Here is a 22,290-nt window from a genome sequence, read left to right as displayed (position 1 = left end):
TGTTCAGAAGACTTAACACAAAAAATCATATGGTATGTTTTCATTTTTAAATAACACTTTTATAATTGAAACTGAAAATAGATTCAAGTTTTATATGAAATGTAAGTATTTATAATGATGCATAATTATATAAAATTTTCATTATTCTTGCTATTTTTCCCCCCAAACTATCATAAGAAAATTCTGTATGAAAAGATGTGATCACCAAAAGAAACACTTAGAAATAAAGTAGGAGATTGCTGGATACATATATTTGTTTACGTCTCAGAAAATATTTATAGAAAAAGAATGAGGTCTCTGATGGAGTGAAACTTCCATATTTGGGACAAAATGTATACTGAATATATATGAACAGCAACAAGGATTTTAGCCTTTAAGGAAAACGTTACTGTACTAACATCATTGCAAAAATACATGTGCACTTCAAATATATGCATGCTACTTAAAAAAAAAAATGGCTTTTGTTTTTTAGTTCAGCAGAATGACTTTTGTTGACAATTTAGGCGGGGTTAGCATAGATATACCCAGAGCAGCACAAACCATAAACCATCAGTAAGCAGCAGGTGTGAATAACATAAAACAGGATTAGCATTGAACCAAAGTGTGCAGTAAAAACAGAAGCCCTGCCTTGGCTGCAGAAGGAAAGTCAAATAGAAACAGTCCCATGCCATGCACATCCAGTTTACTAAACACTGTTCAATAAGCTAAGTAAACGATGCTGTTCAGTTGCTGCCATAAGTATTTTTTTTATACCTGCTTTTAAGTGTCCTCACCATTGAGTAGTCTGTACTTCAAGCACCCTTAGAGTCAATGGACCTCTCTGAATTTAGCATTAGGTCTTTTATCCCAAAGTATAATTATATTCAGTCCCATAGAAGTTAAGTTAAATGGGGGAAACCAAGATATTGTCAGAAGCAAATATAGTCTGAAATAGAAATCATTACTATTATTATTATTTGGACTAATGGTGTTTACATATATTATAAGGTTAAATTGTGCAATAGTCAAAGTTTTTTATTTATTTTTATTTCACACGTCTTAAGTGGCTATCTCTCTTGGTTCTCAGAATGAACATGTAAATGAGAAAAAAGCAATGATGGGAATACATTGTGATAGAGCTATTTTATGCTTGATTTGGTCCTCCCCCCATGTATATGTTACTGCTCTTAATTTCTATTTTTTAAAATGCTTTTATCATTACAGATTTCATAGATATACAGCTCACGTGCACAATTTTGTTGGCAAGGAAGTTAAAAACATCATAAATTAATAAATGTTAAAATCTTAGTGGTTAATTTCACATTTTAGCATTACTAAGTTTATATGTATGGAACAAAATATACGCTGACCATTTTATTTTGATGTCTGTGTTTCCTGATATATAAATACACAGTTTTTAAGGTATTATTTTTCCATATGACAATTCTTAGTGTTCTTGATAACCCCTGTACGAGATTTATTTCAAGACTAGAATATAAGGAAAGGTTTTGGAGAATACTCAGCTATATTGTGTATCAGGTTGGTAACAAAGCAAGCACTGTTTTAAAAATTGCTCTGCACCCTGCAGCTCCCATTGAGAAAAAAATAAGGGATGCTGAGTTTCAGCGCCTTTGAAATTCTGACCCCAATCGTAGCAGCTGTGCACTTTGGTGAATTATGGTATCTAGATTCAATGTAGCTAATTTAAAAGTACAGCTCTTTTCCCATCCTGTGGAAACATCTCATTTTTTGAAAATGGCACGGGGACAATAAGAATTATTTTTTTTCAAATACGATGTTCTTTTCGCTGTACCTGAACGTGATAGCACTGGTATACACAATTCTAAATATAATCTATGATCAGACAGATCTCTTCTTAGCTTTCATAATTTGTGCCTGAAAACATTGTTAAGTTAATAGAGTTGAGTCTGTATTGTTAAACTCTAAAATCTAGGAATTAAGTCCCATTGGACTCTGTGGATTTACTTAAAAAACAAAATCCTGCACAGAATTATAGAGTAGACATGCTATCAGATCTTTACAATGTAGTGCATGTATTCGGGACATTTTATAGTGCCACTTAAATACATTAGTGATTTGGGAGAAGAAATATGCATAGTAAATAAATTAGCGAAATTTAGAATTTCATGAATAATGTTCTTCTACTCAGAAGCATAGCGATTTGAACAATCAATGGGTATATGTATTTTGGCTCTGTACAAAATGAAAAAAGTTTCCATTTATATGCATCTGAAACATAATCTATATAGAATGCCAATAAATAAATACAATACATACTTTTTAAAAAATCTATCTGAATATAATACAGTATTCAAAATATTTGTGAAATATGAATTGTGATGGTGGAACAATGTATTTTTATAAGGCTAAAAGAGTTTTTAAAAAATCACATGGAGCACCTATATTATGAGATAATTCTCATATATGGACTTGCTTCTATATTCCATATATAAAAATGCAATATTCAGTTTTCCAGTTTTGGATTAAATCCTGTATTTTAAAAGCAATTAAGTCTTTTTAAGTCTTTACTTGGATTTTAATTAATATACATAGATTAACAGATGTAGAAAAAGGGATACACATAGTCCTTGCAACATGTAGGAAATATGAATTTGCTAGGAAAAGCTTTGCCTTATCAGAAATGATTATTTATTATTTATTTATTTGGCCATGTTTAAAAGGATACATTTCCTAACATTTCAGGTGTTTTCATCTTCCCGTTTTCATTTTTGTTTAATGTATGTTACTTGTTTCTTAAAAGCAAAAACCCTCCCAAAGCACTTTAAAAATTGAAAAACTGAGAAGCAAGGACAAAACTTTCTAAAATTATTATTAATTTTAGAATTAATTAATATCCAAAAATATTGACCTCTAGTTGTAAGAATAAAGAATACTTTGAAAGATGGATTTTTCAGATCAAATAAAGTTACTCCTTTTCTTTCTGCACACATTTCCCATCCCCTTCAAAGGATTTTTGGTATGCCTCCATATTGTTTTACCATGCAGTGAATTGTGGACCAAGTTTTGGACATAAGTATGTAACAGTTTGCATGCTTATCTGAAGCTTATCCAAACTGCTTAACCTTTCTGGCCTCGAAATCAGACTGCAAATCCTATGAGAGCAGACTGTCTTGTGAGATTTTTAAATAGACCCTTGTTTGTGTCATATCAGAAATACACCAAGAATTTCAGTATTTTTCTTTACTAATCCTCAATCCTTCCTGATAATAATTTCTTATATATAATGCAAAGATACAGTTTGAATAAACACTTTCCCAAATGCTTTGGCCAGTTCAGATCAACTATAAAGCAATCAATTCCTATCTCTTTGGGATTATCTCCTGTTCCTACAGTAGTCCAAAAATGCTTCCTGCATCCTTTGAATGGAGAAGCTTGAAATAAACTCTATTTTGTTATATTGATAAACACGTAAAAATAACTGATCATATAGACAGGAATTAGCTTTATGTGTTTGGTAAAGATCTCAAGAGAAGTAGTGATTAAGGATGTAGGCATAGAGTTTATTTCTCAATATAAACATAATGTACATACCTTAAGGCCATTAAAGGGCCTTAAGGCCATTAAAAATCAAGTAAGGCATCAGAAATATGGACATAAATGGGATTTGAAATAAATTTTTGATGCCACCTTTTGGTTATGCCAAAGGTATACCATGAGCAAAAGCAGAGAAAAAGATTTGATGACAATACTGAAAAAGCTGTATGTGCTTGTTGTATTGCGTGGTGTTACTACAGTACATTTTGAATGTATTGCCTGCATTTTGAGATTTTAAAAATTGCATTGTTACAGTATTTCCTTTCTATGTATCTTGAACGTGGAAGTTCGCTGAATCCACTATTATTGAAATCAGCGGGGATTTGGGGTTTGACTCTAACAAGCAGTGCACTTCAGGCAGAAACCCAGTACATTTTTTAAGCGATCCGTTGACACCACAGAATGCAGAATAGTTTGTAAGTGGAGAAATACATTGCAGGGCTGGAAACAACAGCATGCATTTTTTAGTTCAAATGCATCAGCTGTTTCCCTGCCAGTGAAGGTTTTAAGTTATCCCTTTCTTATGTGATAACTCTATTGCTAAATATGTCAGTAAAAGGCTATGGAGGGCATCTGAGAATCTTCCATGAAATTAAAAAAAAGTGGAATTTGGTTAGAAAATGCAAGCGAACAGCTGGTCGCTTATTTAACCGTAACCCGTAGGTTTGTACATAGATTTTTTCTCTCTCTTCCCTTTCCCTTCTCCTTTCTTGCATGCCCCTTTCTGCTACGCTGACGATAATGTACCTGGAAGGAAAAGGCAGTGCAAGCCAAGGCAGCCAGCGTCAGACAGGGCGGTCTGCCATCTGCCCCACCTGCTCCATTCATGTGTCCATCTGCTTACTGCAATTGCTCATTGCAAGCTTCAACAGAAGAATGTTCAGCCTGAAAAGAAGGCAGTGTGAATTATTTAGGTACCTCTAGTGTAAATAAAGGAAGGAAAATAAAAGTGTGAGGGGAGGGGGCAAGGTTAGGTGTTTTGCGGGAAGAACCTCTTGTTATGGAATGTTTTGGAATCTGTTTAATGCATGAGAGCATCTGATTCGCATCTAGATTGAGATGTACAGGTGATTATGAAGATAACACTCTAATGAATTTTATCTTGGCTAACCATTAAAATGTAGCCTCTTCCTAGGTGAAAAAGATTGCAAGCGTTTGTCCAGGTAAAGCTGCTAAAATTTCACACTTAGAGAATTAATTTAACCAATACAATTTAAGAGCTATGGGGAGATCTTAGTCTACCAGGACTTTATAGGTATTAGAGCTTTTATAACTCATGTAATGGTCCTGGCTACCCTTATTTTAAGCTAATTCGGTTGGGAAAAAGTATCAGAGATTTTTTATTTTTCTCGTGTCTTTTAAAATCTTATTTCTACCTCCTGATATAATTTAATTCAGCGATTGTTGTAAGCTAATAGTTTTTTTAAGTGACAAAATTGCAGAACAATTGTAATAGAGTGGTTATAATATAATCAGCTCAAAAGAGTTCCTAAAATTAACCTGCAAAATTGGACGATTTATGTTCACCTTTAATTACTTATCCTTTTGTAATCAAATCATGCAAATTTTCATTAGGTATATTTGACATACTGGCTTTATTTGTGAAGTTTGTAAAAATATTCTTCCAATTTTAATTAAAAACAAAACTTGTTTAATGTAATTTTTATGACACAGAGAATGAAGACAGCTCAGATGTTGCATTTCTATAACAGGAGAAATTTCAGTTCTTTAGCAATACCCACCCAGGTCTAATTTTGTTTGGCTTTTTTTCTCAAGCCAAACATAAAAGAATACATAGTATCTTGATGTCTTAGCTGCCTACCTACTTTTCTAAGATTTGCATGAAATTCAGCCACAGTCTTCAAAGGGTTTTGAGTGGATTTCTTTTTTTAAGGTTAGTTCTTGTCAAATCTATTTTCAGTTCTTATGCAAAACTCTTCTAATGTTGTTTAAAGTCAATAAGATGGTAGCTATTATTAGGATAACTTCACATACTTGTAATAAATAGTTATGAGAATGATTCCAGTAGCATGCATAAAAATACTCCAAGAATTTACTTGCATTATTTCAAATTAAAACACTATTCTTTCAATTATTTGCTATGCAAGTTTCATGTAATTTTTAATCCATAAAATATTTGGGATACCTGATATTGCATCCACACCACAGATTATTTACTTATTCTGTTAATATACTCAAATAACCAATTAAACTTTTTTTAACAGAGCTGTTATATTGGAAAATGTAACTGTTGTAGTTATTTGATTTTATTAATGCTTAGTTTTGTGGCTACAATTGGCAAACAAACAGGAAAGATCTGTTATATTGGCAAGCAGCATCCTACAAAAAAGCCTAATAATGACTTTCATGTATGTATGTAAGTATGCATATGTATATGGTGAATAATACTTAACATAGGACGTGAAGAATATTTAATACTGTATGCATGTACAAGTGAATATATATATAATATATGCATCTCTATCAGATAGATGCCATGCTCTGTTATTGTGTTTTTTTCATTTTATGGGAATTAGGTGACAAAGCCTACGGGTGAAGGGCAATGCAGAATACCCAAAATAGCCTGCTATGATAGAGCAATTAAAATAAGCAATTCCCAGATTGTTTCGCTCCGAAATAACAAAGCCATACTTATTTTCATCTAGCACAGTTTTATATAGATATATTGTACTATTAGTTGCACACTGTAGACTTTCTTATACTTGAAGAGAAACACTGAAGATTAAGCAGAAATTAAGGATTTAAAATTTACCTACACATTTTAGCTAAGAGCACAAAGTTCCTATGAATGTAAACAATGGCGCTTTATTTAGGCTTCATGTAACAACTAAGTTTAAGCTTTTGCAGTCAGTTTGAACTGCATTAAAAGCTCGCTTTTAACTCTGATGTCAGCATTAATATGGCTCTTTATTGACATTATTTATTAATTATAAGATTATGCAGCATCTGTGGGACTACTTAACAATGTTACACAGTGTTCCATTATTTCCATTATACAATTGGATCTAAATGCTGGACATTCATTTCTCCTCTTAACACTTAATGATTGGTTTGAATAAGAAAAATAAATAAATATCTCTAAATAAATATAAAGAGATACCTGATAATCAATTTTGTTTTCAGGACACTTCAAGTTATTTTAGTTAAAAAAACCATTTACAATTAGAATAATTTTCTGTGGAAGAGATGCAAAATAATATTTTATTTATTTATATACTATATATGTATGTATGTATGTATGTATGTATGTATGTATGTATGTATTCAGCTTTGTTCGGGTATTTTCCCACGTCATTATAGTTGTGCTTTAAAGTTGTAGCAAGTTTCGGCAGAATCTCATCTGCCATCATGAGATTCTGCCGAAACGTTGCTACTACAACTTTAAAAGCACAACTATAATGATGTGGGAAAATACCCGAACAAAGCTGAATACCATACATGTAAGTACCCACAAAAACGTAAGAAAACACACACACACACACACACACACACACACATATATATACATACATACATACATACATACATACATACATACATTAAAATTTAATGATATTATATATTCAAACTTCCTTTTTAGAAATACATGTTCCCCATTAGCATGGAGCGTGGAGTGCTAAAATATTTCAAGTGTATGTGATTTTGATTTTGTAAGTTTGTCTGGGATAAAAAGAAGAGCAAATAACAAGTAAAGTGGTCAGATGAAAGACCAGATGAATAAGAATAAAGCTTTCTTTCTTTCCTTCCTTCTATTTTACTTGTTAGCCATTCTTGAATGAAAGCTTGGAAGGAACTGAGTAGTTAATTTCTCTGGGAGACCAAATGGGTGTATTACCTCAAATGACACATTTGCTCTTGATCTCCATCAGGAGAAATGAGTCATATTAAAAATTAGTTTGGGATAGGACACATTTTTTTCTCCCTTCTGCATACTGCATCTCTAATGTTGCCAATCTCTCACTTTTTCTAATTGCTGAATTCATTTTCAGAAATTAGTGAAGAGTATAAGCAGGAGGTAGTTCAGCAAACAAAGCTATTTGGACCAATCTTGAGGTTGGTTTCAGCGCATTGTTGTGAGCTGAATACTGAGAAAACAAGGAGATACCTGAATTTATAGTTAGTGATGTTTTTCATATTCACTAATTTAAAAACATAATAATTTGAGGGAGAAAAGCAAGGTAGAGAAGAATAGTTTCCACTAGTATAGAGCAATATTAATTTCTGTTGTATCTTCCGCTTGTTTGGACTAAAGCAAAGTCTTTGCTCATTTTGCATAAAGGCTTTGTAATGACTTAAGAATCCATCATAATTTGTAGTTGGATGCCTGAAAGATTAATCAGAAAATCAGAATACTACCTCAGAAAAATGTCAATAACTGCAATTATACTGCCATCCAATGGTGGAGGTTTTCATTCATCTTAGCTGAATCCCACCTCCCCAAACCTATTTCAGATTATTCTGATGATTTTTCTCCCCCATATATATTATTTTTATGGTCAAATCTATTGTAGCTTACAAATATGAAAAGAACATACCTTTTTGCTGTGAATTTACAATGAAAGTGATATAACAACAAATGGGAAAATACAATCTTTTTTCTTTAAAATGTTTTGCTCACAATTCTTTACTAAAATAGGGAGAACTTTAAATAGGAAAAATGTATCTCTTGTTTCCTACAGATCATGGTTTTATTCAGACAATAATGTCTTGACCACTTTTACCCATAAGTCCCTGTTCTTACCCAGGCTTTGTCCAAATTAAGGAAACACAATGAGTGTAAAATCAAACCTATTTTAATGCAGCGCTGGGGGTTTCTTGCATTCCCAGCCGAAACTCATAAGACACAATTTTCTGAGATAAGCTCACGCCTTTCAGGGTTGTAGAAAGCTGCCAAGAAACAGAAGTCCAATTACTTAGAATATAAACCGACAGAAATTCCAGCAAAGACAAACCAGAGTTTGCAGGGCTTCAATGAGGAATCAGAATCTAATGAACTTCTTTGCTTCCTGCAAAGAGCACATTACCGAGGGCTGACTTTTTATCCTTGATGGGAGGGGCAATCTCCCAGCCTTATTCCCGAGTTGCCCCTGCTGCTTCAGCTGCTCTCGCCTTTTAGCATCTCTGCGTACATGGGCACTGTGAACAGGCTCCCCGGGGTCCACTGCTTCGCTGCTGCCAGACTCCAAAAGCTCTGAAGGCAGCACCCCACTCTCAGATGGTCCTGGCCTTATCCCTGCATCAGATGCAGGACCCTTGTCCAAGTCTTCGCCAGACTCCCTGACTGGTTCCCTTTCATCCTCACTGTCTGATACCTCTGCTGTCTGCAATGGCTGCCAGCGAACGATAACAGTCCCTTTCATGCAAGCTAAAATTAAAACCAATTGTGATGACCCAGGGCATGACACAAAAATAACAAAGTCACAAAAGTAGAATAAATTCCCTTTGTCCCAATGTCCAATTATCCTCAGCTGGATAACAAACTCTTCAAAAAACAGTCTACGAAGGGCAGAAATGCAGTCCGAACCCAAAGTAAAATAAAAAGCCAACACAAACCACCCAAGTAATTAACACCACAGGCCACGATGATAAATTGCAGACTTTCAAAGGATAATGCAGCACCCACAGTTGGGAGGACGCCAAAACCCAGATAAGCCTCGACCAAGATAATGCACGTTTTGCTTCCAGCAAGGAGCCATGTGCAAACGCCCCACTTATATCCTATTCTCCTAGCTGCAACTAATGAAAGGGATCAGGGCCTTCTTCTCTCTCGTAAGCCACATTGCTCCCTTCTCCATTCTTCCCTGAGTGCCCTAGGATGAAGAGGGGGTGACCCTGGGTCTTCCTCTGAATACCCAGCCGGACTGTGCCCTTCCCCCATTTCTCCCACAGCCACCGGAGCCACACTCCCATTCCCTGTCAGCTGCTCAATCTCCTTCTCAGAATCAGACTCCAACAAGGGCATGACACCAATAGACTATTCTTTTCTAGTTGGGCAAATTCAAAGGATTCATATAAAGGGAACAATGAAGAAATTGCTCATGCAAACAGAAGCTTTTGTCATATCTTAGTTTATTAAACCAAGGTATGATCATCTGGATTCAGTTAATATTTTTCCTACACAAGGAGGGAGGAAGAGTGAGGAGTGGGTGAATTCCTCTGGGAGAAAAGTGTGTGGGTGGAATATGAGAACACTTGTGAGCCTTAATCCTTTCCTTTCTCTTGAGGGAATTTGAAGAATATGCATAGTACATATCAGCCCTGTTTAAGTGGATGAATTTGATTAATTAAAGAAAGAATGGGAGGTCAGTCCAGTAGCATGCAGATTGAAGCTTCAAAGGAGACCATCAAAGCCACACATTACTAGTAAGAAAATCACCTGAAGTTATTTTCTGTTCTTCTTTTCAGAGAAGCTTCATTTCAGTACTCCAATATTTTAATTATATTTTGCTTAAACTCTTAATTTAAATGTTTGTCTGGTTTGCTTTAATAACAATGGTGCTGTTTGCAAAGAAAGCTATTCCTGTCATTATATTTGTCAGGAATATAAGATGGGAAACAGGGTTAGTGAAGGCACTGGAACTCTTCATTTTATGCTATTACCTGTCCATCTGTCCACTGGAATGGTCCTAGTTATCATGCTTCTAGATTTTTCTCTTTCAACTTTAAGAATTATGAAAGAAAAAATCCATTTTCCCTTGTTCCTTTGTGACAGGTAGACTGAAGATTGTGGCCATTTGGATTAAAAACATATCCATCACTACCATCCGACAGGTTATTATTATGTCTCCTTTGAATATATGAATTTCATCTCTTCTGTATTGGAAGTCTAAGAATGCCAACTTTTTATATAAATAATTATCTTGCCAGTGATGTACTGCATACTGTTGCCATATTTTTTCACTTTCACAGCATTCTTGGCCTCATCACCCATAACATAAATCTTAAGCTTTCATATTTAATAAAAACCTTTAGACTAGCAATCTCTCTGTAATGCAGAGTAAACCAATCACACACCATCATCTGGCTATCATTTATTTGTTTTGTGGTGACAGATGTTTTAGAAGATATCCCCGTTTAAATTTGATGGCATGTTTGATACAGCCAGGCAACGGAAAGAGACCATATTTATAGTCTAATTCTGAATTTGATGGTGTATGCATCTGCTAAGTAGACTTCAAAATGAGAATTGGGACAGTGATATCAGATACCTCATTTAGTATCTGGATTTTTCCGGATGTAAATGAAATGGAAGATGCAGAATGTCTTCAGATTACATTTATTATGTTTATTTAGAAGACAATAGGTAGAAAGATTATTTACAGTGGGTAACATTTGGGTAGATAGGAACTTGTAACATCATTAGCAATTTATTTCAATGCTGCTTCTTTAAGTGTATTTGCAAATGTATTGGAAGATTTTGCAATTTATGGCCTTATTTGGAATGTTATAAAGTTTCATGCTATTTATCTATTTATCAATCCTTTCTTCAATTAAATGTCATTTGCCATGCCCATATTTAATATTATATACTAGCCCCTTTTTGATAATTGTGTTTTTTTGTTGTTTGCTTGTTTCACCTCTAAAGTTTTGAGCACAAGCAGTTATGTGTTTGACTGTTAAACTGAAATCAATGTGATTTACAGTCAATTTATGAGATCTGAGAAGTATATGCCAACTTAGTTAAAGCGTCAGGTGCATAAACTAGCTTTGATTTTTTTCCTATATACAAAACCCTTGTGACTGAATCCATTTCACTATTATAAACAATTTTGATCTTCCAAGACATAAAGAAGTACAATCCTTATAGCATTAAAATAGTCACATTAAATATCACTATTATGATACATAAGTTTACTTGTTTTTTTTTCTGAAGCAAATACACAATTAATACAATCAAACACTCCAGCAATTTAAAAGTCAGACAACGAAGGCAAAGAAATGTTGATGTTCTGTGTAGTTGAGTGTTAAGTGGGCAGATCTGCTATTTTCCTTGAACAGTTTTTTTTTATCCACAATGCTGTTCCTATTAAATATTTATTTCTTACAATATGCATATGTCAGTGCTGACTGGAGATTTCTGGGAGATAAATACCACATATCTTAAAATGATCAAGATTGAGAAACACTACTACAGGTATATATGTATGCTTATGTGTATGTATATACACAGTTGGCATACACTTTTAAGTGTTTCTCAACCCTGAACATGGAATTTAACTCCCAGAATTCTCCAGCCATCATTGGCATATACATAGGCTATGCACACACACACATACACACATTTTGGATTGTACATGGATCAACATTGCTGACAAGTTTCTGTTAATTATATCTTCTTGTGCCATTAGTTGCTTTTGTTTGGGAATTTTTTTTAGAGAATAAATTACATTGACTACCCATTGCAAGAAAAAAAACAAAAAACATTTCAGTTAAAAACAATGGTATTTCATTCTCAGAAAATTTTCAGCATTTACCCCTATGGGGTAAATGTGTAAAATTTGGCCATACACTTTTATGTCATTTGTACGTTAATGGCTTCAAATTTTGATTTGGTTGATTTATTTCCATAATTACTATAATTTTAAAACCAAGATTCTCCACAATGCCCTACAGTATTTACAATTTACAAACTAGTCCATTTTCAGGATTACTTCACTTCTAGAATGATCCCAAACAAAGACTATTTCAGAATTCATTAAGAACTGAATCAGCAAAGCATCATCTGTACTGTGCCCTTCCCTAATATAGAGTGTATCCAGTCCCGTCCCCCCCCCTGCCACATGTGCTAGACAGGGGTGTCAAATTGGCAGACTGTGGGACGGATGCATCATGCGTAGGCCACGCCCACCTCAACTCCCCAAAGGGGGAAAATGTTGCAAAATGTCACTTGACAGCAATGTGATGTGGCAAGTTTGACACGTGTGTGCTAGAACTTCATTATATGTATAATTCCTACAGGAATTATTTTTCAGATGAAAGATTTGAACATGAGTCCTAACATATATTCAGAATGAAACTATAGATTTGTTAAAAGAAACACACTTATCCCAAATGCTTTTTTCTTTTAATTCCCTTAAAGTTCAAGCTGTGACATAAATTTGAATAAGAGATATACATAGTTCAGGGGCAGAATGTGACTATTGCTCCTACGTGCTGTGATTATATATGACAGTCTTTCAGGATACAAGCTAAACCATGGTAAAGCCATTCATTGAAAGTGCATATAACATTATTTACAGGGGTGGGATTCTACCAGTTCTGTCCACCTCTGTAGAACCAGTAGTTCTGAATAGCAGCAGACAGAGAGCATACATAGAACCGGTTCTATGTTTGCTGCTGTTTTGGCCCATCTGTCTGCCCGGGCTCTTACCTGACCTTTATTTCCTGCTTTTTCAACCGCAGCTCCTTTGCGTGGCACAGCTGCAGTTGAAAAAGCAGGAAAAAAGTGCTTTTTCAACCGCTGCACACCCGCGCGCAGCACTGCTCAGCTGTCCAGGCAACTAGCTGATGATGATATACATGCGTGTGGAGCAAAACATAAAATCACCGAACCGATAGTTACACCGGTCGGATCCCACCCCTGATTATTTACCACAGGTGCGTCTGTAAAATTGTACGTCACGATACAGTTCTGATGTCATATATTCTTGGTTATCCATTCTAAGATGCAAGACATGATATTTTGTATCATCTGCAACTTTTAAAGAGTTTTTGGCAAGAGCTCCATATTCAGAATACATTGCAAGAGTAAAAGTTCTGAAGACAGGTGTGATGATTGCTAGGTCTAAATCAGCAGGTGAGCATTCAACCACTTTAGCAAATTGTTAGTCCTAGGAGGGGACATCTAGAGTATGATAAAATGCAAGCTGAAAAATGATCTGAAGGTATAGCCCTGGAGAAGCCAATGATTGAAATTATAATTCTAAATGGCTGTCATATAAAGGTACAAGATGAACAGATTCTGGAATGGCTGAAGAGAAAGAATCAAGCAGGTGCTGATTATTAATAGAAAAAAATTGCAAAAAAACTGGCCTCAAATATTGAGTTGTTCAATAAAGAGGTGTAGACAAAGTAGGTATCTCCTCCTGTAATCCTCCACATATATGTGTGTATATTTTAAGACTCAGTGGAGATCAGTGAACCTTTCTAGGTAAATATATCACAGATAGTTTGATTAGTTCTTTAAATCCTTGCATTTCTATGGAAAAGTATATATTCATGGGATATTCTTTGGGATGGAACATAGAAAACAAATTGTGGATGGATAGTTATTTAGCTAGATGTATTCTATAAAGAATACATAATACATGCCTCATATTTACTACCACAAACTGGATTTGGCTGGAAAATGATGCATTGTACTCTTTATGATTTATCCCTCACTTCCCTTCTGCATCCCAGATCAGGCTCTACTCCTTGGTGATGCCATATCTGATTTTTTGCTCTTCAACATTTCAATATTTTTTTTGTATGTATATTCTTCATTCTCCTGTCTCCCAATCTTTGATATTCTGGACTAAGCTAATATTATTTTGTCAGATGTGATGTTTTGAGTTGCATTAAAATAACTGAGTGTGAGAGTTGGAAGGGGCATTAGAGTTCTCCAACCTCCTGCCAGATGCAGGATTCCACAGATTCTACAGGATTTCCTGATAAGTGGCCACCTAGTTTCTTTTTTAAATATAGTCTACCACCACTAGAGGCAGTCTGTGCTGATGCTGAACAGCTTTCAGAATAAGGACATTTATCTCAATGCCCCAAAGTATGCTTCTGGGTAATGTGCTTGTGAGATCCAGTCCTTTGCACTGGTTTTGTGTCTAGACTTCTGAAACAGCTCTGAAGAATGCTGCACCATTTTCTACAATGACTTCCTTTCAGATACTTGAAGACAGATGTCATGTCTTCTCCAGAGCCTTCTGTTCTCAAGGATAAGCATACCCAATATCTCCAACCATTCTTCTTAAATCTTTCCTCTCGGGTACCTTGACATCTTGGTTTCTGTCCTCTGCTGTCCTCTGTGTCCTTCCTAAAATTCAGTATCAGAACTGGATATAATGATCTAGTTATTGTCTGATCAGTGCAATATAAGAGGAATAATGAGCGATCTTAATCTTACCCCCTGCATCAATGTAATCTAGGACTGCATTTGCTTTTCTTCCTAACTTCATCTCACTGTTGGTTCATGTTCAGCTTATGATCCCTGAAGGGGATCTTACTTGCACATATTGCTACCCCAGTGTTGTTCCACCCCACCTTCAATTTTTCTTATCCAAAAGTTGGACTTTACATTTGTCCCTGTTGAAATTCAATCATTCTGGTTTCTGTTCACAGAGTCAAAATCGTTCTGTATTGTGATAACTGCCTTCTAAGGTGCATGCTTATTTTTTTTTTGTCACCTCCAAACTTGATAATCAAATTTTGTAACCTTTGGCCAAACACTGGGGGCTGGGGAATCACTTTATATACTTCTTTCTTCTTGAAAAAGTTATAAGCAGTTAAACATCTCCCAGTTCTACATACACTACAGTTACTGAGGAACTGTAAATCCTCAGATATTTCTGACATGACATTTCCATTAAGTATAAAAGAAGCTTGAAGGGATCTTCTTAGATGACTGGCTGAGCCAGAAGGTGCACTGAACATTGCATCCTGGATTTCTGTCCTGGATTTGGATTTCTTCCCTTCATTCATTGTGGGCTCCTACAGTAGAGCTTATATGTTATTGCCTGGGTGTACATGAGGCAATTACAGTACAAATAATTCTTGTATTGATTTGGGTCCCGTAACAATTAAAACAATTTTCAAAATGCCACATAAGATAAGTTACATTTTTTTTCTTACTCCCTTGTTATTATATCTACAACTCATTTTTTTTTGTTCCTTTAATGAAAATTCAGTTTTAGGTTTTCTTTATGAAACCATAGAAAAAGAGATTTTATAGCTAGGACTGAAAGTGACTAAACTTGACAACAATTGTATTTTATGACAACCTCTGCTTTCATGTCCCCAACCTACTTTCCTGTCATAATTTTTATTCCCTTTTGTGTGTTTCCCCCTTCTGTCTTTCCCTCCTCCTTCTTCCCAACTGCAAGAAATTCAGTATCTCTGCATTGGCTGGAGACAAATCTCTTTACCAGGGTGCATTTTAATGGAGGGTGTGCTTCACTTAAGTCACTAGAACCTTAACTACAGAATATTCAATTTCTTTGCAACCCAGAACCAAAGCTTTTCCTTGAGAGCCGTGCTCATAAGGATAGTAAAAGAATTAGTATTACAGGACTAAATCAGATTAAAGGAGTAGTGGGGAGAGTATGAATTAGATTTTGTAACAGATGGTGTATTGGAAATTAAAGGTGCTTTGCGAATGGGAGCGACAGCAGCTTTGCCTCTTTTCTCTCCTTCTTTCTGTTTCATGCACTTGATAGACGGGTACAAATCACAACAATCCCGTCTTGACAGCCAATTTTGAGAATCTGATCTGGTTAAAGACATGGCTTTCCGGCTCCACTCACTGAAACTGACTTCTCTTTCATTTTTATACAGCACTTTGTCGCATTTAGGAAAGCAGGATCACCTGTCTTCCTTTAATAAAATGTCTTTAATTACACTTATAGCTCTTTAGTGTTAATTACTTTTCCATTCAGTCTGAATTCTTTAGTCTTGTCTCCTAGGAGGAATTTTTTTTCCCCTTGCAGATACACGTGCTATCATTTTTCTTAAAAAAAAAAAAATGCTTTTCATTGCTAGCAGTTATTGTCAAATCTATTCCAATTAGTTCTTAAGGATCAAAATCAGTGAGTTGAAGAAAGAACAGTAAACAACGAACTTGCCTTATTTTTATTTTGACCAAGTCACTGGTAAATATGGAGCTCTGTTGCTTCTTCTCATAAAGGGAAAATCCACTTTTAAGCCCCCTGGGTGCTAATAACACTACAGTAAGTTTACACTTGGCCAGAGTGGGATGCCTTGTCTGGCTAATTTGGGATGATTTCTGGAAAGCAAAGGGAAAGTGGGGAGTGGGAGGGAAATAGATACAGAACAGGGAGGGAATCCTTTCCGAAGATGTGAAGGCAATAGCCTCAGAGCTGGCAACTAACAGTTAGTGGAAATAAAGCTCCCTCCTGGCAGTCAAATCAAATGTAGTAACAACTCAACGACTCCCTGCTGCTTGCTGACAGCATGGTGTAGCATACTGGGGCAAACATTCACTTAAATGCTGATTGCAGGAAAACGTCATTTTACAAACTTCCCAAGTGCTAGTTTTCCATTCTTTTTCTCCCCTACTCCCGTCCAGCTATTTCTTTTCCTCTTTTCCTTTTAAGAATAGGGAAGTAGACAAAAGTATTTGGGGATAAATCCTGACCACTTTTGGGGATGATTTTGTTTTATGTTTCTGTTAAAACAATTTATTTCATGGGTATACTGTTACTTTGTTATAACTGGTTCTTAAGAGAGCATTTAACATATACGGGCCTTGGTTCTTTTGTTCAACGTTTTGGTCTATCAGATTGTGCTTATTTTTCTGGATTTCTATTTTAGGTTATTTATATTTGCATTTTTTGTCTTGTTTGATTTTTTTTTAAGCCACTCATAGTCGTGATAGACAGTGACAGCTTATACATTTGATTCATTTCATAAATAGATAAAATAAATGCACGATGTAGTTTGACGGGGGGGCAGAGTAAATAACTAGGGGTGATGATTATAATATTCAACTATTCTTTAATATTTCCAATATGTAGATAATAACAGTTTTTAAAAGTGCAAACAATTGAAATTTAAAGTCTTGAGCCTGGAGATTCTTGGCTGTTTTTCCTCCTTTATGTTATTGCTCTTTTCTTATTTCTTTGAAAATGACAGACAAATAGGCACACACGATCCAAAGCATCAGATTCGTGACTGGCACAAGTAACTGCTTTTGATGTTGTAATCACTTCAATATAATCCTTATTTGAAAAGCCTGTTACATCCTAAAATAAATCTTCCGTTATTTTTGTAGTATCTTTATTTTGTTTTCTTGACTGAATGCAATGCTGGATTGCTTTCTGCTATTTTCATCTGTCTAAAAGGATGCAGGGTGAGCAGGGTGTTTTTTTTTTTTTTTTTTTTTTTGAGGGGGGCAGGGTTTCAGCTTTGTTTATAAGATTTATCCTTATCCTTCCTCCTTGCTCCAAGTGTGCATCTGTGAATTAGCAGGTGAACTTTTGAGCCTGCAGGAGGGGAAAAGAAGAGGAGGCACATGCTGACTTGGGTTGGAAAAAAACTGAACTTTTTTGCTGATTGCTCCCAATTATTTACCATGATACAGAAGAGGAGCAGCGCAATATGGCTAAAAAATTGAAACATTTGACTGAAAAAAATGTAAAAAAGCAACATGCTAGATAAACAGGGAGGCAAAGAGGAATGAACATTGCATAACGTGAGTTGTTCATACTACTGTGTAGTAACCACCTATACTACAACTCAGACTGGTCTATGCACAAATGTTCCTGACCTTTAAGTCCGAATTCCTCCTCGTGATTGCTGCCCAATGCATGGTTGTGATGCAGTGAATTTAAAGCTGTGCATGTTTATTAAACACCTGAATGCCCTTTTGGCTATTAAGCTGTAGGAGGTTAACTATTTATACTAAAAGATGCCTGCAGAGAAAAGGAGTGAAATCTGCCCCCCCAGTTGCTGCAGGCTGTTTTTTCCACAGCATGACATGGGATAAAATAGTTTAAAGGAACTGAATGCAGTAAAGTGCATGTGACTCAAGATCCTGCACATTCCTTTCTGCACAAAAATTGCTTTATAAATCAGTGGTCATGTATTCTTTAACCCAGCTATATGTGTTTGAACTGACCAAACTATGAACAAACTCGACAATTGGAAAGGCAACGCTTCTCTAAAGATGGGGAAAGGATGGGAAGGATCAGAAGATCACTGGATCTCTGCAAGTTTCTTTTTAATTCTAGGAAAAGCCTAGTTGTCTGAATCTTTTTTCTTGGATGTATCTATCAGTTAGCTTTATGCTCAAAAGGCAGAAGGCACCTTTGATAGCTGGCCTGTATTGTGTGACTGGGCAATCCAGATATCACAAAAGATGCCAGATGACTGTTTGCATGATTGTTATTCTCTTTGAGGTATTATTTTGGGGGCAAGGAAAGGAAGAAACTGAAAGCCTAGGTTGTCTTTTTTTTTTTAAAAAAAGGGAACTTTTTCTGCAGTGCAGAATTGAAATCTATGAATATAGGAATCATTTCATAGCCCTAGACATTTGTTTCCTCATCATATTTTCTCATGCAACCAGATGAGAATAAGTGAAACTTTGATTTTAAACTGTGATGTAAAATCATGCTTTGATTTTAAACAATCATGAAACAGAATGAAGAAAATGTATTTTATACCTTATTCTAAGCTAATGTTTAATTACAATTACAATTACAAAAAAAAAAAAAAAACCTCAGAAGAAGCATGTTAACACCATAGAGATGAATTAGCATGCATCTAAATGAAATGCCATTCAAATATTTATTGACCACTCTGATTGAACTTACAAAGGCACCAGTCCTCATATTTATATTAGTTGTACTGGTCATATGATTGCCACTTTTAACCAGCCTAAAGAAAAAGAGAAAAAGACTCCTCCACCAGTAATTGGCACTCAGATTAGCATAGATTAACTCCAAGGTTAACTTCACACCAACAATCAAGTAAGCAATACCCCAGTCAAGAAACTACCAAAGAGCCATCAGTAAACAGCCCAACCAAATAATCTTTAAGACCACCTCCACTCACGCAGACACTAGAATATAAACTCTCAGCAAACTGCACTCCTTACTAGCACTGATGATGTTACCTAGTTAGGGTAATGAAACATCTGCAAGAAAACAAGCAAACTCAGAGAGCACCAAAGACCTCTCATTTGTGACCTTCTTTGCTGACTTTCTACAGACAAAGTCAATGGGGAAGCAGGCTGAGGGCTACACATGACAATCATCTGATGTCCTCACTTAATGTCCCGTGGTGATTTGCTAAACAACAGCAACTGGAAGTCTGGAATTTCTGTCACTAAGTAGTACACGTACGTGATGTCATGCTCCATGACCTCTTCGCTTAGTGATGGAATTATTCTGGTTCCAAATAGCATTGTTAAGTGAGGACTACCTGTTTACATTTAATTTTAATATTGGTTGTTATATTTAAATCATAAAGACATAATCATTGCATATTGCCTTAATTTTCTTCCCCCACTGTAAGCATAAAGCCATGTAATTTGGTTTTCTTTGTATTGACCTAGTCATGATTTGTGTGGTATAAGGACAGGGAACTATTGTTGCTAATGTTGACCTTGCAAGTAAAATCTAGCATCATGTCATGGCCTTTAAAGATCTGTCTGCCCCAACAACTACAGTGATGGTGCATATCTGAAGACACATTTAATGAAAGCTACATTAGTGCATATGTACAGACTTGTTAAAACACTTTGTCTCACTAATATTGATTAAACAGCAGTAGTTTGTAATGCAAGTGTATTTTTTTCAATTATTACATTACTTAAAAGTCATTAGGATAATGGCGACTATAAGTGAAATACATCAGATATAGAATAATGACATAAGAATTGATCTGGATTTGGCAGGAAAAGAAAACACATATCTCCCTTTCTTATTCTTTCCATATAATGCCAAAACCCAACTGAGATGATAGATAAAAGAGTTTTGTAAATTTGATATATATAAAATGTGCATGGTTTGTAGGCATATAGATTCTCACTACTGCCAAATAATTATGTTGATGAATATTTTTGCCGGATAATTATGCATATAAAACATTGCATAGATAATTACATATTGTTATTATGCATGTAACAATAGCATTGATCCATCAATTGTTTACATGTAACATTTAGTGCATAAACACAAGCTAATTCAGAATTGATTGAAACATTTATTTGCAACCATAGGTTTTAGCAAAACTAAATCTGAAGACAAAGAGGGCCAAGGAAATTAACTGAAAACAAATTATGCCTGCTTTTGATTTAACCCATATCTGCTACAATATTGTTGTGGTTCCTAATTTTCTGAATCCTGTGATGTTGCATCACACTAGATTCTCGCTTTCTTGTGGTTATGGGATGGATTCATCCTTGCTTATTTGAGATAACCTTTGTGTGCCAACTACAAATGTGTTTTTCATCTGAGGAACACTTTGAAACTGTCCCCACATTAATTAGTGTTACAAGATAAAGAGAAGGAGAGAGAGAGAGATTGAATAGGGTGAAGAGAAGGATAGTTTTGAAACGTTTTATGTGCCCTCTTTTTAATGGGGTCTATTGTCTCCTCAGTGTTCATTTGTAATACTAACATAGGGTGTAATGCAGTATTCTTGCTTTTCAGTATAGTTGTATGAAAGGGATGTTATGAATCTCCCACAAGAGAGGATATGTGTGTGTATGTGTGTATGCACACACAAACACAAACACACACACACATGCAAATGAAATAAGAAAAAAATTCCTATTTATTTCTGTACAGATATTTATTAAGGACAACCTTAATATAGTGAAATGTCCTTTAGAAATAGGATTTGTTATGATTAGTAATCGTCCCATCCATTAAGGTTAACCAGGGACCTCTTAAGATTTTTCTTATTAAAAGAGGGGGGAAAAAACTTTCTATTCCTTTCTCAACTAAGCCAGTGCACCTTAATGCAATGATGATATGTTAGACACAGCAGTTGTCAAAGCATCGTATTACAGTGATGCCATAATGACACCCTGTCTCTGTAAAGTAGTCATGTTTTCTCAAATCACACGTTGCACCGTTGATTTCTGACATGACACTTCATTCAGTCGCTTTCCTTTTTTTCGGCATTGCCATTCTCTGACAATAGCAGCTGGTGCCCATTTTCCTACTAAGTGATTCACATTTTGCCACTTTGCTAGAGTGCAATTAGCTGAAGCAGAAAAAAAAAGACTCATTGTAAAGTAGCTCAGCTGAGATTGTAACTCAACTCCATAACGAGAGCTGGTGAATCAGTGCCTTGAGGTGAGCAACGTATTTGGGCAGAGGAGGCAACTTTGAGACATTTTGCTTTTTCTCACAAGAAGTACAATAATCACTCCCTTTGGATTCTGGTCTTCTCCATGTTCTCATTCATTGTTGGCTTTATTTATTTCCAAACATAAATTACAAATTACTCCCACCGCTGCCACCTCCTCATCCTCATTTGTGCAACAGAAATTTAAAATATATATCCTGTTTTAATTTACTCAATAGTGATGTGTCTGTATTTTATTACTGTAGATTAATTTGAGATTTAGTCTTGCTGAGAGTACAGACACTGAACTCTGAACCTATTTAGCTCCAACTGTTTCATGCCCTAGTCATATCTTGGTTGGATTACTGCAGTGTGCTCTATACGGGGCTGCCTTTGAAGAGTATTTAGAAGCTACTACTAGTACAGATTGGCCTATCTGACACCGCTGTTAGGTGAGCTGCATTGTTTGCCAGTTTGTCCAATTGAAGGTGTGGGACCTTTGAAGCCCTTCACCAGGTTATCTGAGGTATTTTCTTACTGAAGTGGGATTCACCATTCCCACTCACATTGGCAGGAGAGGCCTTCTTTGGACCCTGTCAGCCATGGACAAAAGGAGAAGAGTCTTCTCTGCCTTGATTCTCAGCAGAGGATGGAAGTTCTTTCCCCAAAGGTGAGATCTGCCTTCACTCT

At 35.5% G+C, this 22,290-nt stretch overlaps 1 protein-coding gene across 9 annotated transcripts in view; it reads left to right on the top strand.

Annotated features, from left to right (window-relative positions):
• The window catches only part of ESRRG (estrogen related receptor gamma), a 459,707-nt gene that overhangs the window by 278,787 nt on the left and 158,630 nt on the right, over positions 1–22,290 (top strand). The window contains exon 1 of one of the 9 annotated variants that reach the window (XM_087963908.1): positions 4,348–4,469. The exons of the other annotated variants lie outside the window; for them this stretch is intronic. Within the exon in view, the coding sequence (XP_087820034.1) occupies positions 4,432–4,469 (38 nt within the window). The 5' untranslated portion in view covers positions 4,348–4,431. Of the gene's footprint in view, positions 1–4,347; positions 4,470–22,290 lie in introns of those variants that run through there. 9 annotated transcript variants of the gene reach the window in all.

The sequence above is a fragment of the Notechis scutatus genome, chromosome 1 (assembly GCF_049901735.1).
Source record: "Notechis scutatus isolate UNSWTSFEM ecotype Mainland chromosome 1, rNotScu1.2, whole genome shotgun sequence".
NCBI classification, from domain to species: Eukaryota; Metazoa; Chordata; class Lepidosauria; order Squamata; family Elapidae; genus Notechis; species Notechis scutatus.
This window is presented reverse-complemented; position numbering and strand designations above follow the sequence as displayed.